A 15,531-nucleotide genomic window follows, 5' to 3' on the forward strand; every position below is an offset into this window, starting at 1 on the left:
GAACTCTGCTCGTTCTGACGTTAACCAGGATCGTGTTTAACATTATTTACCAGAAGGAATAGCTTGAATTCCTAGTGTTTCGTCCTTATCGCCAACTGCTACCACAATGCCAACGGTAAAATTGGTCTCCTCAACTGGCAACCAGTAATAGATTGAGGGTATCTCCACAACAGTGACACCTTCATTTACCTGGCCACCTCTAGCCAGAAAACGTTTTGATGAAATATTCTTCTGTCCAGATCCACCGCTTATAAAACGAAAAATAGAAACAGCCACATGAAAATACTTTATTTTGAGTTACCTATTTAAGAGTTAGACTATTAATTAGTCGAAATAGCAACAATGAAGTAACTGTTATAAATTAATATGTCGTATTTTAATCCCTGAAAAGAATTTTGCATCCCAAGTAGGAAAGATCGCGGCCTCATCGAATGCCTACTTGCTAATCAATTTATGGTATTAAAATTGAGGAACGTTATCACTTTAAGACGTCCGTTTTTATTTTTGCTGACGTAGGCTGGTAGGCAGCTTATATTTCCAATAGATGTAGCTTCTATCATATTAGGGTAAAGGGAGATGCGAATTCTTACCTTTTAATCGATTCAAATACGGAATAAAACTCCGGTTCAGGTTCTAGTGCCGTGATGTCCATAAAAATCGGGTCGCCGTAGGCATTAGAAGGGGCTGGCAGAAGGGGATGCATCATGGTCCTTCCGGAACTGTCGGCCATGAAAGCATAACTTGATTGGCCCTTCTGAAAGTAGGTGATTTCAGAAAGAAGGTCCGCCATATTTATGTCCGTGCCAACAACACCGATGAATTTGCCTTGGTGATAACAAGGCAGTGTTATGGATGTTAAAAGACCTGTTGGCAGAAAACGGTTGTTAATGGACTTCTTAAAATAATGAATGGACGAAGAAACTACCAATCGTTAAGTGACATGGTTAAAAAGGTCAACAAGTAACTTTGTAGTATATATATCCCAAGAACTGCACCATTTCGTTTTGAGCAAGATTTTATCACTCAGGTAACTACGTTATTGAGAGTTAGGTCTAGGACATCATCGATATTATGTTGTCATTCCAGCGGGTACCATATCATAAGTAGTATTTTGACATAATTATTAAATATTAGCCACCATTTCTTCAAAATACTTAAGTAGGCCTACCAGAATGTAGTAAAGCTTAAGGGGAATAACTTCTACGTAATTTCAGTTGGTTTTCTTGGAATGACCACGAAATATATTCCCTGATAATTTAAAACCCAATATATGATCCCTTGGTTCATTTAGTAACGTCTCGCATACACCCATTAGTGCCTTACCTGTTCCAAAGGCGTCCACATAAGGAATGGATATGATTGGTTCATCACGGATGGTGTTTGTTGAGAAGAAGTCGTAGTATGTTGCCAAGTCCCTTCGTAAGTTATTCGTGTTTGAAACATAGGTGAATTTTCCAGCCTTTGATAATGATAATAAAATAATAAATAACTTTATTTAATTGGCAAATGCATTTAGCAAAAGTTTTACTAGTTGGGGACACTGTAAATGAAATAGAAAATAAACTATTAAAAATCTTAATGGTGGGAGGCTGACCATTTGGCTATTTACACAACGCCGTCGAGGAGTTGAATAATCCTGAGAGTGGTAGGGAAAAGGATTTGACCAGGGACCTCAAGATTTTAAATCCAGTGCCCTAAACCACTCAGCTAGATGGTCTCTCCAAAGAGGAAATAAAGATTTGATCGCAAATGTTAACCCAAGCCCTCTAGTTGTGTTCAAAATGCGATTATCAGTTCAAAACCTACTAAGAAAATTTTGACAGTCAATTTAAATGCAGTTTCGTAATCAGATATTTGCCTATTACGCATGAATTCCAGCTCTTGTATTAATATATTGAGTAGAAACATGATTTTCTCGCATTGCTGTTACAGTACTTACAGGGACGTCAGGTGCTTTCGGGATGCCGTAATTACTCCCATCTTGTTGAGCAATATCTTTGAGGATTTGTAAGTCCGCAAGCATGCCATAAGTCATTATGACAACTGCATTGTTCAGCTCTGCGTTCTTCGTTTTTATCATCTGCATGATATCACCTGCGTCGTCGGTTGGTTCACCATCTGTTAGAAAAAGAATGACTTTTTTCCTGGAAGGACCTTTTGCAGGAGATGAGCCCTTCAGTAAGTTGAAGGCCAGAGTGAATGCTCTGGAATAATTCGTACCTCCTGTTTGAAAGAAAATAACGAGACAGGACTGTTATTGGTCATCACCAACAGTTAGAATTTCCATAACCTGAGATCATTTTGGGGAAGGAGGGCATGATACATTTACTGTACGGATCGCATGTAAAAAAGCCAAAATTTGGCTTTTTTTCTGATTGGTCGGGAAACGATAGAGCTCTTGCAGCCTCGCTCCGATTGGTTACAGAAATGCAAATCATACTTTGTAAATCAGTTAACATCTGATCATATTATGGCCGCTTGAACAGGAATGATGTTTAGAATCTGTTTACAGCTGCTGTTGCAGCGACTTCAGACTGTTTTTCAAAAATCTTTAAAGGAAGAGCAGAGAGAATGCATCCGAATAATGGTTTGTCTGAAAGAAGATATTGTAGTTGTACTTCGTATACGGGATTTACAGCCCCGAACATTCCAGAAAAAATGCATCGTTCCACTTCCACCGACTCGAAGATGTTTGTCGTTGTGGTAAGTCTTTCGGAATACATTCGGAAGCAACAAGTCGTGAATCCAAAAAGGGCCGAATAGATCTTTGTGCTGCCACATTCGCGGAATCAGCCGAGCTTGACAGAGAAATTAGACATTGTTTACGGAGGCGCTGAACAATGGTTTAGTGACACTTACAAAATAGTAGTTGAGTAGCTGCACCTGGAAAACTACTTACGAGTAACCACGAGTGACCGCGAGTGAGATTTAATCAAAATATCTCAGTGCTGTTATTATGACTTCATTACGGAGTCATTTTCACATTATTTCATCAAATAATGACTTACTCAAGAAAACTGAAGTTATTTACTGTATGAACGCATAGCGGATGATTTGAAATATCTTCCGAAAAAAAAAACTCTTCGTACTCCCCCCTTCCCCACCCCCACCCCCCCTCTCTCTCTCTCTCTCTCTCTCTCTCTCTCTCTCTCTCTCTCTCTCTCTCTCTCCTTTGGAGATGTTTAAATACTTGCAGTGTAGACTATACATTGCAGATTGCACATGGAATGAAAGGAAACCCAAACACTAAACACTAAATATAAGTTTAAAACAAAACGATTATAATAATAGTCATAAATATCACATGACCATTTTATTTGGCTCTATTTTAACAACCCAATTAATGATGTCAATGATCAACCCTTAGCTTTGGAAAATTCCATTCAATTTTCAAATGTGTTGCCGACGAGATGTCTGGACAAGTACTTCATTGAGTTTTGCGTCGTAAACTCACTACTCCTAGCGTCATAGTAATAGTCCGGCCATTTTCTTAGCTCATATATCCTGTGGGTCGTGAACAATTCGTATAAATATATTTTTATTAATACTATTACTTTTTATTACACGTAATCTCTCTGTATGATTCCAAAAATACATATATGTACTTATGTTCCGCAAAGAAGCTGGAAATGCAAGCTTTTTTATCGCTCTCCTGTACGTTTGTTTGGCACATGAAGTAATTGTACACCTGTGCATGAGAGCAGGAAGTGTTAGTTCCATGACATTACCTTACGTCGAGTTAACAAACAATATTCATTAAGAGGAGGAAGGATCGGTTTATAAGGCTTTGTTATTCCATTTGATAATAACTAAATTTCAGTTATTGTTTTCCACCATTAAAAAAATTCATTACTTCACTCTCTGAAGTTGAATTTTTTTTGTCTAGTTGAGGAAGAGTAGATAACCGTGGCGGAACGTTGGTCGCCTGGCGTCTCAAAGGAAATGTTCAAATCTAACGCTTGGCGTGTTTTAAAAAAGTTAAATAACATGGTGATATAGTAAAACATAGTTACGTTTTGATGTAGTTATCAGTCACTCGTGGTCAGTCGTGGTCACTCGTGAGTACTTTTAGACCCTATCGCTAGAGTTCTATTTTGTTTTCGTCGTCTTCCCTTGAATCGCAACGTGCAGGTCATTTGCGGTGAAATCTGATTGGCTCGCATTTATTCCATGACACAAGATAACATCACTTTTGACAGGTGGGCGGCAGTCGCCTCGAAAAGAAATTGTATCAGGCGTACCTAACCGTACCTTTTCTAAAGAAAAGTACGCCTGATGGCAGGTTAGGATTTTCAAATAGTTTCACAAATGGTTTTCGTCACAATTCTTTGGCGAACGTCGTTAAGGGTTGTCGAATACCAATCATTCCTCTCATCAAGTTGTCTTTTCATCGGCAACGTTTCCATATCCAGCAAAGCACGTGAAATATGTTCTGATAAAGGTGCATATTATAAGCAATACGAGAAGCGCGAAATAAGAATCTAGTGAACTCGATCATGCAAAACTCGGGATAAAGAAATGAAGATTAAAAATTGAGATACATCGAGTTCTGGTTATCAATGAATACTTTTTACTTGAATTAATTCATTTTTAATTCCTTGAACCTGTTGTTGCGAGCGAATAATTAATTATAAAAATCCGTACCTCTAGCCAAAAGTATATCTACGAAATCCTTAAAGTATTTGATATTAATCGGTGTAGCGTCCGCCAAACGTTTGCTGTGACAGTCTCTCCCATCATTGTTGTATCCAGTTGGTGTTTCAGCCTCGCTGCTGAATTTCACCAATCCAATCTGATAAAAACAAAACATAATAATCAGATACAGATAAAAATAATAATCCAGATATAATACAGATAAAAATAATAATCAGCCATCCAGTTAATCAGTCGGTCACTCCGGCAGCTAGCCAGCCAGACAAAGAGGCTGCTAGTCAGTCAGTGAGTCTGTTGGGCGGTCGGGGGATCGGACGGTAGTCAGTCAGTCCAGCAGGCAGGCAGTCAAGCCGAAAAATAAGAGAACACTAACGTTAAAATATTGTTTGAAGCGCCATAGCTTTCAATCGTGGATTACTTTACTTACTCGATCTCTTGGATTCATTGTACTTAAAACCGTTTTTGCAGCCGCCTTAGCCACGTCAATCCGGTCCCCGTCACTCATTGATCCACTTGTGTCAATAACAAGAACCACGTCTTTTGGTTCGGGTGTGGCTGTTTCTACATAAAATGGTCTGAAACGAGGATCATAAGATCTGCAGTCTGCCTTATCTTCAAACGCTGGAAAATTCGCTAGCGTACCTTCCTCAGATGCAAAGTATTGCCACTTGATAACAGGATATTGCTGCATGATATCTTTCATCTCGCTCAGTACGGAATCAGCGACATACTGTCGAGACGAAGGAGCGCTCTCTGAAGCCTTAACGCATAAACTTGCAAAGTCAACTTTATTACGAAACCTTGAATCGTACTCGAGGCGTTTCGGTGAGTTTGCTATCTTACAGCATTCTACTGGGGTCGTTGTTGGAGATGTTGTCCAAGAAGACTCCACAGCTCTTTTAAGTCTTCGTACAACAAGAAACCTCTCCTTAAACTTGTTTGAGACACTCGCTGCTAGATTAGGGATGAGTACACTGCCGTCAACTTTAGTCTCTCTAAACTGTAACTTGTCAAAGTGCTCCTGAAATGGTAGATTAAAAGCTGTTTCTGTAAAATTTTCAAGAAAGGGGAAAAAGTCATGAAAAGTGTTAAGAGTAACATTCAGTCGCTTACTGGATCATTTATCAAAAAAAGAAAACCTGGTTTACGTGGGTAGTTCGGAGAAATTTTAAGGCGCATTTTTGTGTAGTGCAGTGACATATAGCTTCAACTTAGTTTAAGGCATGTAATTAAAACAAAATCAACGGACGAATCAAATATTTGAAATAGACTGGCAATGTGATAGCTGATAGTAGGAGACCTGGTAACGGAGCAGTTTCCCCCCCCCCCCCCCACTTTTACAAAGCTTGGGGAGAAAATTGCAGATTTTAAAGACATTTTATTGTTTTATGTCATGCACTTGCTATAGCCTACGTTTGTGTTACCGTTTTACGGCGTTTTGACAGTTGACAGAGGCCCTCTGTTTTGAAGTTGAGCAATCTTGATTTGAACTTGCAATATAAACAGGGTACATTAAATACGGGATGAATAAAGCGCTGAAGCACGGTAGTTTCTTAAGCAATCATGACGCAGCATGGTACTAGGTAACTTTACTCGGTTTACTCTTCACGGCTAATTGAGCCGCTGAGCTTTGGCCTAATATAACGCAATAATAAAATTAAAATCACGACATATATTCCTATATAATACCTCCAGCGCCGACTAATTTGCCATCAAGTACTTCTTTCTTAGATCAAGGGTAGAGAAAAACGAGGAAAAAAGGCAAAAAACGGATATTTGTAATTATATTGCATTTAGTCCACTCTAGAACTGATCGGATTCAACTGTATCCTGGTGACGAGAATAAAGAATATCATCACTTGTCTGGGCCAGATAAGTCGCGTCTTGACTGGGAACATTATGTTGTGTTCGTGAGGAAGAGACTTCAGTATTCTCACAGTGCCTCTTTAATGCTAGGGGGGTAACCCTGCGATGGACTAGCATCCCATCCAGGGGGGAGTAGAAATTCTCCTAGTCACCTCATGCAACAGAAACCGGAATAAGCTCTGGCCTGATGGGCCACTTGGCTTTATCTTTTACGTAGAGCCCATTTCACGGATCTTCCATCTGTATTGTATGCTTGACTCAACCCTGTCCCGTATCTTTCACATACGTATGTGACGTAATAAATGCCTGACCATGGGTCTCTTATGATTGGCTATTGTAAAAGCATCCACTAAAGCCCCAATGGGAGGTGCTTCTAAAAATAGACAGATACGGGAAAGGATTGACTCAGAGGGTTAATATAGAAGATGGAAGCACCGGATATTGGGCTTAAGAAGAGAATTATATGAAAACAATCTCAATTAAAAAGCCTGACCCTAATTGCCATTGTGAGTAGCTTCCTTCCTGTGTGGTTATTTTCCAGATCCGAGGTGATTTGAGCCATTTTTCAATTTCTGGGTTGTCGACGGTTATAATAAAATCCCAAGGCTGGAGACTAAATGCTCAGGTGCCACCAATTTGAGTCAAATATTCCTGGATAAAATATTCCCACGGTCACAATTCCATACCAGAATCAATTGACAAAGATTGAACTTTCATCTCAACCCACCATCAACGCAATAGCAGTCCAGCGAGCAACTTCAGGCGGTGAATATTGCAACAAAACAGCGTGAGAAGGCGCTGCTTTAGCACCAAAGTGGCCACGGTTGCGACCGTTGATAACAAACTGAGCCGTACCGGGTTGGCGGACCGTCGTTTGTCAACTGCAAACTCAAGTGTATCAAGGCTTGACCAGCCTAATTATTGTGCATATTTTTATTTGAAGGGAAAGCATTTGTCCCGGACCTATGAAACTTGGCAAGCAGTTAGTTATCGGTATTGTTATAACTTTTCCAAAATGTTCCGTACCACATTCTTGTCACGGGGTGTAGACAAAACGTGGGGTAGGCCATGGCCTACTCTATGGCCTACCCTATGGCCTACCGGTGGTCAGATTTTTAAAACATGAAAACAATATCAGTAAGACTGGAACTGATACGCTGACATAAAAGTATCTATTCCTCTTATAATGGTATGCTAAAAATAGTCACCAACACAATTGGGAACGAAACGGTGCATCTCTTACCGAACTCAGCCTTGAAACATCCTATTTCTCGCTGTCTTTGCCGTCTTCCCCACCCAAGCACACAAACATGATGGCACGTTAAGATGGAGGAGAAGGACTGACACGGAGTTGAAAGTAGACACTGTATTGTCATATACGGGTATGTGCCGCGAGGATAGGGCGAGGTTTTTAAGGCTCTCGATCCCTAAATACAAGTAGGGTATCATTTTTTCCCCCCTGTTGTTTATTCCCGGTGTGATCCTTAGATAGAATCCCTAAATTGTATCAGCTAAAATTGCAGTCCGTATCGAAAAACAAATGATGTTAGAACTGAACTTTTGGTTAACTTTCAATGTTACAGAAACGAAACTAAGGCCACCAGTTCACACTACTCTTGGTTTTTGATTTTCCCTCGAATAGCGAGTCATTTTTTGGGTTAGGACCTTAAATTGGGTGTCGTTTTTTATGTCCTTCATCCTTATATAGGGTCAGGGTTACAGACCCTTCGCAATACACACCTCTCCTAAATTTACGCAAGTACCTTCCCCTCGGGGAACCGACATTGTGTGGTCGCTGATGACATCAAAATGGCGGCTTTACAATCCATACCGGCTGCCAGTTTTTGACATATAGTGGGGTGCTAGTATGAAATATGTAATGAACGGCGTTGTCGTTTTCTCATCACATTTCGGAAACCATCGGCGCACACAGTTTCGGCTAAAGTAAATAGTATGTCCGGTAATGGAGCAAGGTTTTCAAAGATTCCTGGGTGTTCGATTTTCAGTGCTGTCAATCCAAGCGATCTGGCCTCTTCAATTTGATCGGATATAATACTCTTGAGAGGACAAACTACAAGGACACTGCCATTTGAAGAAGTTGATTCGACAGAGAGTAACGATCTAACAACGGCAAAAACTTGAAACACAAGGCTTTTTCTAAAGCCTGTAGGCAGCACGGCTAACACATTCTTTTCCTTGAGGAGACTCTTTATTGCTGTCTTGCTCTTTCTTAAGATGAATTTCTTTCGAAGCTTTTGAAGACAAAAATGAGATGGCTTTATGTCGAAGAGATACACTTTCCGCAATCACGCTCGCCATGTTGAGTTGAAATGGAAATCTCTGGGGTTTGTTTTAATTGACAGATGTCAATCACGAATTGACCAATCAGCAATTTACGTTCAGATTCTGAACGTAATTACTGAAAAACTAGAGAGATCGCTGCAGGCTCTCCCTCTCTTGACTAGTTACCAAGCCCTTATATTTCGACCGCTCGCCATTATCAACGGAAGAGGATGTTTTGAGCGCGCTCCATTTTCAACGGAAGTGCCTGCTTGCAGGCTACTATCGGCAAAGTGTACATGAGGTTTGTTGTCGAGGTGAGAAATAGAGCGAACACTATAATACCAATTTGCGGGTTCAATGATCCTGTCAAAACGATTTTGCAACTCCTGGTTTCTCCTTTCATTCTGTTCCACTTCTCGGTTGTATTCTCCTAAACACTAATCGTCTACAATAGGCTTATCCGTGTAGGATCCTTCTGGATCAGAAAAGTAGAGTTCTTCATCATCTTCGTCAATCTCTGTTCCGCACATGTGCATGCTAGATCATGTGCACGCTAGATCCGATTGATTCGACGTCTGAATGTTCGATATCGCTGTCAAAACTCATTGTTCCCGTTTAAAAGCCTTAATACACTTGAGAACTTCTTTATTTCCCTGGGTCTCACGATATGACTGCATTGAGTCATGTCGTCCAATCACAGTGACGCCTCCTTCCTGTTGGCAAGCGGGAAAGCTTTCGCAGCTTTTCATCAATTTATGCTGGTTTTATCCAAAAAGGTTGTGGAAAAACTCCAAAGATTCTCCACACACTGTCTCACAAATAAGAAAATGACTGAGAAATTTGTTTTCCGCGAAAGCAAATGTCTTACAATGACGTCAAAATCATTCCCAGTCTCCTGTTTTTCGGTATCGCGATTTGTAGCCCACCGGAAGTGAAATTTCACGCTTTTGGTACAGCGAAACACGGGGAAGAATAATTTTTTTCCCATACTTATCAGTACATTGTGGAAATCTTATTGAGCAAATAAAAAAAATCTGTCATATGCACTTTAATAACAACACCGATAAAAAAACTTTCTGCTAAGTTTCAGGGACATTGGACACATGCTTCCCTTCAAATAAAAATATGCATAATAATTAGATTGGTCAAGCCTTAATACACTTGAGAATTTACTTCCCTGGGTCTCACGACATGACTGCATTGAGTCGTGTCGTCTAATCACAGTGACGCCTCCTTCCTGTTGACAAGCCGGAAAGCGTTGAAAGATGGGAGAATGAAAGCCGGTAGTGAACAAACGTTTGCGCATTCATGCCGCCTTTTTTAGTTAATAGGACTTTGTACGTAGAAGGCTGTTCGCGATTGTAACTGTATTTATCAAGCCTTCAAGGAATTCACAATAATTATGCAAATAAAACTTATTCCCGTTGTTTGTCAACCACAGATTCTTTTATTCCCCTGGGTCTCCCGACACGACTGTTTTCTCTCAGATGCTAATAATTAAATTTCAATGGCTTCAGTAATTGCAACCACAAACTATTCGAAGCGCAATATCCTACGAAAACAAAGTTTATTTGTATATTTGCATGTTACTTTCTTGAAAGCTTGAGGCAATGCACTCAAGTCGGGAGACCCAGGGGAATAAAAGAATTTGCGGTTGACAAGTTCTATTTGCATAATTAAAGTTAATTCCTTGAAAGACAGTTACGAAAACGAACAGCCGTCTACGTACAAAGTCCTATTAGCTAAAAAAGCGGCATGAATGCGCAAAAGTTGGTTCACTACGGCTTTCATTCTCCCATCTTTCAACGCTTTCCGGCTTCGCGAATGTGTTTTTGAAGTTTGTCAACAGGAAGGAGGCGTCACTGTGATTGGACGGCACGACTGAAACAATGCAATCATGTCGTGAGACCCAGGGGAATAAAGAAATTTGCGGTGACGGTCCGCCACCCCGGTACGGCTCAGTTTGTTATCAACGGTCGAAGCCGTGGCGTTGATGGTGGGTTGAGATGAACGTTCAATCTTTGTCAATTGATTCTGATATGAAATTATGACCGTAGGAATATTTTATCCAGGAATAATTTGACTCAAATTGGTGGCACCTGAGAATTTAGTCTCCAGCCTTAAAGTGCCACTATGATCAAATTTTTGCCTCTTGATTTTTTAGGCGTATCACCAAGAATTTTATGAAAGAATGAAAATGCCGTTTACCGTTTGCAAATACCTGCATTAGCTCCGGAGATATTTAAGTTTGAAAAATGTGTAAAATATGCAAATGATTGACTGATGATGTCATACACTCAACCCAATATTACATCAAGTATATAAATTGAGCTATCCTTGCCAATTTGCAGCGCAGACCATTGAAACTTGGTAGGCTAATAGTTCTACAGAAAACACACCTACGGCTATAAAACAAATTGGTAGCTCCTGAAACTTTTGTCTCCAGCCTTGGGATTTTATTATAACCGTCGACAACCCAGAAATTGAAAAATCGCATCGGATCTGGAAAATAACCACACAGGAAGGAAGCTACCCAAAATGGCAATAAGGTTTGGCTTTTTAATTGTGATTTTTTTTCATGTAATTCTCTTCTTTTAAGCTTTTTATCGGGATTCCCATTCAAATCCTTATATTTTTGTGGGGCATTCTCACACTGAGCTTGGGGCGCCTGTGCTTCACCGTGCAAGGAAAGGCAATTCCCAGTTTTGTTTGGCAGAAAATTATTGAAAGCTGGTTAGAATGGAAAGGACCATCTCAAATAGGACAGGAACTGAGACTTTCCAAACAAACCATGGCCAAAATTGTTCATATTTTCGTTCGCAGAGGGAATATCGAAGACAACAAATGAAGAAATATCACTCGCGCGCGCTAAATGATGCGATAACTGCAGAATACCCGGCCACTCGAACTATATTCCATAAGTGCTACACGGCCAACGTTTGTATAAAACGTAACCTTTCCTAGTACTTGTATATATTCCACGTAGCCGGCTACGCGGTACCCAGAAATGGGAATGCACAATACTGTAGAATACCCCGCCACTTGAACTAAATTCCAAATGAACTAAATTTCAAAATGGCGCGGCAATGCTATATGTGTTTGCTACGCGGTACGCGGTACACCGTTACACTCGTCGTTCTTAAAGCGTCAAAGCCTAAGTAATTCAACAGACAAGAGACTGTGGAACTGTGGACTCGAAAGAGCGTTATACAAACAAATGAATTCAAAATGGCGCAGCAATGTTGTGTGTGCTGGCTACGCGCACAGTTAGTCGAGGGGAAGTTTGCCGGCCTTCCTAACCATTCCCCTCGACTAACTATGCTACGCGGTACGCTGTAAGCTGTGATAATTAATAAAGACACAGTATTGTGCATTCCTCGTTCTTTAAGCATCAAAGCCTAAGTAATTCTACAGGCAAGAGACTGTGGAACTGTGGACTCGGAAGAGCGTCACCAGTATTAACAACGTGAAAACCTTCAGCTTCACAAGCTAGACGCGTACGGAGAATTGCCTGGCTCTCGTTCTAAAGGTTGATATCATAAAAGCATTTCATCGGATTTATTGACGGCACTAACTTCTTTCATAACCATCCTTTTCCAATTTCAACATAACGTTTTAATTTCATATTTACAAATTTTATGTTGGTTACATGATTAAATACATCAATTCCATGGAGAGATAATTCTACTATGGGTCACTATGCAGTCTGTTGCCGCGATCCTTTTCAAAAATAACCTTACAAAATATAAAGCAATTTTAACGGTCAAATAAAATAGTCAGTAAAGCATTTCCTGGAATCTTGCTCAATACCTCCGAAAACCCATTGGACTTCAACAACGTGTCCACGATGATATTTTCGTTTCCCTATTTTCGACTCATTGATCCGCACAACTTTTCCATTCTCCGATTTTCCCGATTATACCACTCTTCCGATTCTACGATTATTCCTATTCTCTAAGTTCAATACCCCTCCCCCTAGAATATGGTAGTTACGCAGTGGTCATTAACGAGATCTTGTGCTGAATATAGCATTCGTTTCAGTGATTAGGCCTAAGCACTCTTTTAAAATTTTAGCTTTCATTTTACGGTTCGGTTAACTAGACTTTTTAACAAGATCATGTGAAGAATATAGCACTCGTTTCCTGATTAACTATAAGCGTTCGTTTCAGAAATTAGGCCTAAGAACTCTTTACAAATTAAGATTTCGTTTCACGGTTCGCTTAAACTACGCTTTTTAACACGATCGTGTGATGAATATAGCACTCGTTTACTGATTAGTCCTAAGCGCTTGTTTCAGTGATTAGGCCTAAGCAATCTTTTAGAAATTTAGTTTTCATTTCACGATTCGAATAACTAGACTTTTTAACGAGATCGTGCGAAGAATATAGCACTCGTTTCCTGATTAACTATAAGCGTTCGTTTCAGAAATTAGGCCTAAGAACTCTTTACAAATTAAGATTTCGTTTCACGTTTCGCTTAAACTACGCTTTTGAACACGATCGTATGATGAATATAGCACTCGTTTACTGATTAGTCCTAAGCACTTGTTTCAGTGAGTGCCTACGCACTCGTTTAAAATTTTAGCTTTCATTTTATGGTTCGGTTAACTACACTTTTTACTGAGACCTTGAGAAGCATAAAGGAAAAGTTCTATAGGATTCTAGAACTGCTCTAGTTTGAAGAGCTCTATACAAAGTTCTATATCATTCTAGAACCGCTCTAGTAAAATGGTCGTATGTGCAAACTTCTAAACTTCTGATTAAAGTACTAGAGTTCCAGTTCAAGAGTTCTAAGTCAGTCAAATTCGCAGTTCTAGAGTTCCGAGTTCTAAGTAGTATAATTCTCAATTGTTATATGTTACCCTTTGTGGGCTCTAGAATGTCTAGAGTTCTAGAATCACTCGGTTAAATACTAAGCACTCATTTAAGCAAAAACAAATACCCATGAATACCATGTAACCGCGTTATACCTCGACCGCATCCAAGCACCTTAAGTGAGCTAAAACGTTCCGCCGTTTTCCCACACGAATTAAAAATGGACATGAAAACTTGACTAAAAAGTAAACGGACGAATATGTGTATGGTTCGTTCTTTAAGCGTGTGCGTAATAGACAAGAGAACCGTTCGGTAATAGACGGGAGACGGTTCCGTTAACTAGACTTTTTAACGAGATCGTGTGAAGAATATAGCACTCGTTTAAAATTTTAGCTTTCATTTTACGGTTCGGTTAACTACACTTTTTAACGAGATAGATTTTCAGAAAGATGTTAAGGTGGGATCGTAGAACAGGAAGAATCGAAAGTATTGAATCGGATAATTACACTTTACCGATCCTAATCCACTTACCGCGTATCGCGTAGCCTGTTACTTAAGATACTCCGCCATCTAGACTTTAATTCTTTCCGCGTACCGCGTAGCCAGCTACTTAACCTACTTCGCCATCTGGACTTTAATTCTTTCCGCGTACCGCGTAGCCAGCTACTTAAGATACTCGATGTGGCGGGATATTCTGCAGTTGCTCCAAAGGTGGGGTGGTTCAATTTTTGCAAGTACAAGTTTAATTAATAATTGTGTTGGTTACCTGCAAAGCTGAGACACCAAGTCCGTCTGTGGCCAATTTAGAGAGCGTTTGACTGAATAACCGTACATCAAGCAGATCCGCTGAAAGGCTCGGGCAATGTAGAGTCGAAAAAAGCATTAAAATCAACAGATATCTACTGGAGTTTATAAACAGTGAGGCGGCCATCCTGTCGAGATCGTCGTCTTCGATTCAAAACGCGATTCGTGTATGTACTTCCGTCAAAGACACAGTTATTCAGAATGAAGCGGATGTGTAACCACAGGTACCCCAAGCTCAGTGTGAGCATGCCCGACAAAAATATAAGGATTTGTATGGGAATCCCGATAAAAAGCTTAAGAAGAGAATTATATGAAAACAATCTCAATTAAAAAGCCTAACCTTATTGCTATTGTGGGTAGCTTCCAGTGGTTATTTTCCAGATCCGGGGTAATTTGAGCCATTTTTCAATTTCTGGGTTGTCGAGGGCTATATTAAAATCCTAAGGCTGGGGACTAAATGCTCAGCTGCCACCAATTTGAGTCAAATATTCCTGGATAAAATATTCCCACGGTCACAATTCCATATCAGAATCAATTGACAAAGATTGAACTTTCATCTCAACCCACCATCAACGCAATAGCAGTCCAGTGAGCAACTTCAGGCGGTGAATATTGCAACAAAACAGCGTGCGAAGGCGGTGCTTTAGCACCAAAGTGGCCACGGTTACGACCGTTGATAACAAACTGAGCCGTACCGGGGTGGCGGACCGTCGTTTGTCAACCGCAAATTTCTTTATTTTCCTGGGTCTTACGACATGACTGCATTGTCTCAGTCGTGTCGTCCAATCACAGTGACGCCTCCTTCCTGTTGACACACTTCAAAACACATTCGCGAAGCCGGAAAGCGTTGAAAGATGGGAAAATGAAAGCCGTGGTGAACAAACTTTTGCGCATTCATGCCGCTTTTTTTAGTTAATAGGACTTTGCACGTAGAAGTCTGTTTGTGTTCGTAAGTGTATTTATCAAGCCTTCAAGTAATTAACTTTAATTATGCAAATAAAACCTTTTTCCCGTAGTTTGTCAACCTCAAGCTTTCAAGGAATTAACATGCAAATAAACTTTGTTTTCGTAGGATATTGTGCTTCGAATATTGTGTGGTTGCAATTACTGA

At 40.1% G+C, this 15,531-nt stretch overlaps 1 protein-coding gene across 1 annotated transcript in view; it reads right to left on the bottom strand.

Moving 5' to 3' along the window:
- Positions 1-14,623, bottom strand: part of LOC138038743 (VWFA and cache domain-containing protein 1-like) — a 27,484-nt gene extending 12,861 nt beyond the window's left edge. Inside the window, exons 1-7 of the mRNA XM_068884779.1 lie at positions 14,383-14,623; positions 5,081-5,674; positions 4,645-4,792; positions 1,940-2,223; positions 1,324-1,459; positions 591-864; positions 51-247 (exon numbers count right to left, since the gene is read on the bottom strand). Of these exons, the coding sequence (XP_068740880.1) occupies positions 51-247; positions 591-864; positions 1,324-1,459; positions 1,940-2,223; positions 4,645-4,792; positions 5,081-5,674; positions 14,383-14,547 (1,798 nt within the window). The 5' untranslated portion in view covers positions 14,548-14,623. The remainder of the gene's footprint in view (positions 1-50; positions 248-590; positions 865-1,323; positions 1,460-1,939; positions 2,224-4,644; positions 4,793-5,080; positions 5,675-14,382) is intronic.
- Between the last annotated feature and the right edge of the window lie 908 nt (positions 14,624-15,531).

This window comes from Montipora capricornis, chromosome 2 (assembly GCF_036669925.1).
Source record: "Montipora capricornis isolate CH-2021 chromosome 2, ASM3666992v2, whole genome shotgun sequence".
Lineage (NCBI taxonomy): Eukaryota > Metazoa > Cnidaria > Anthozoa > Scleractinia > Acroporidae > Montipora > Montipora capricornis.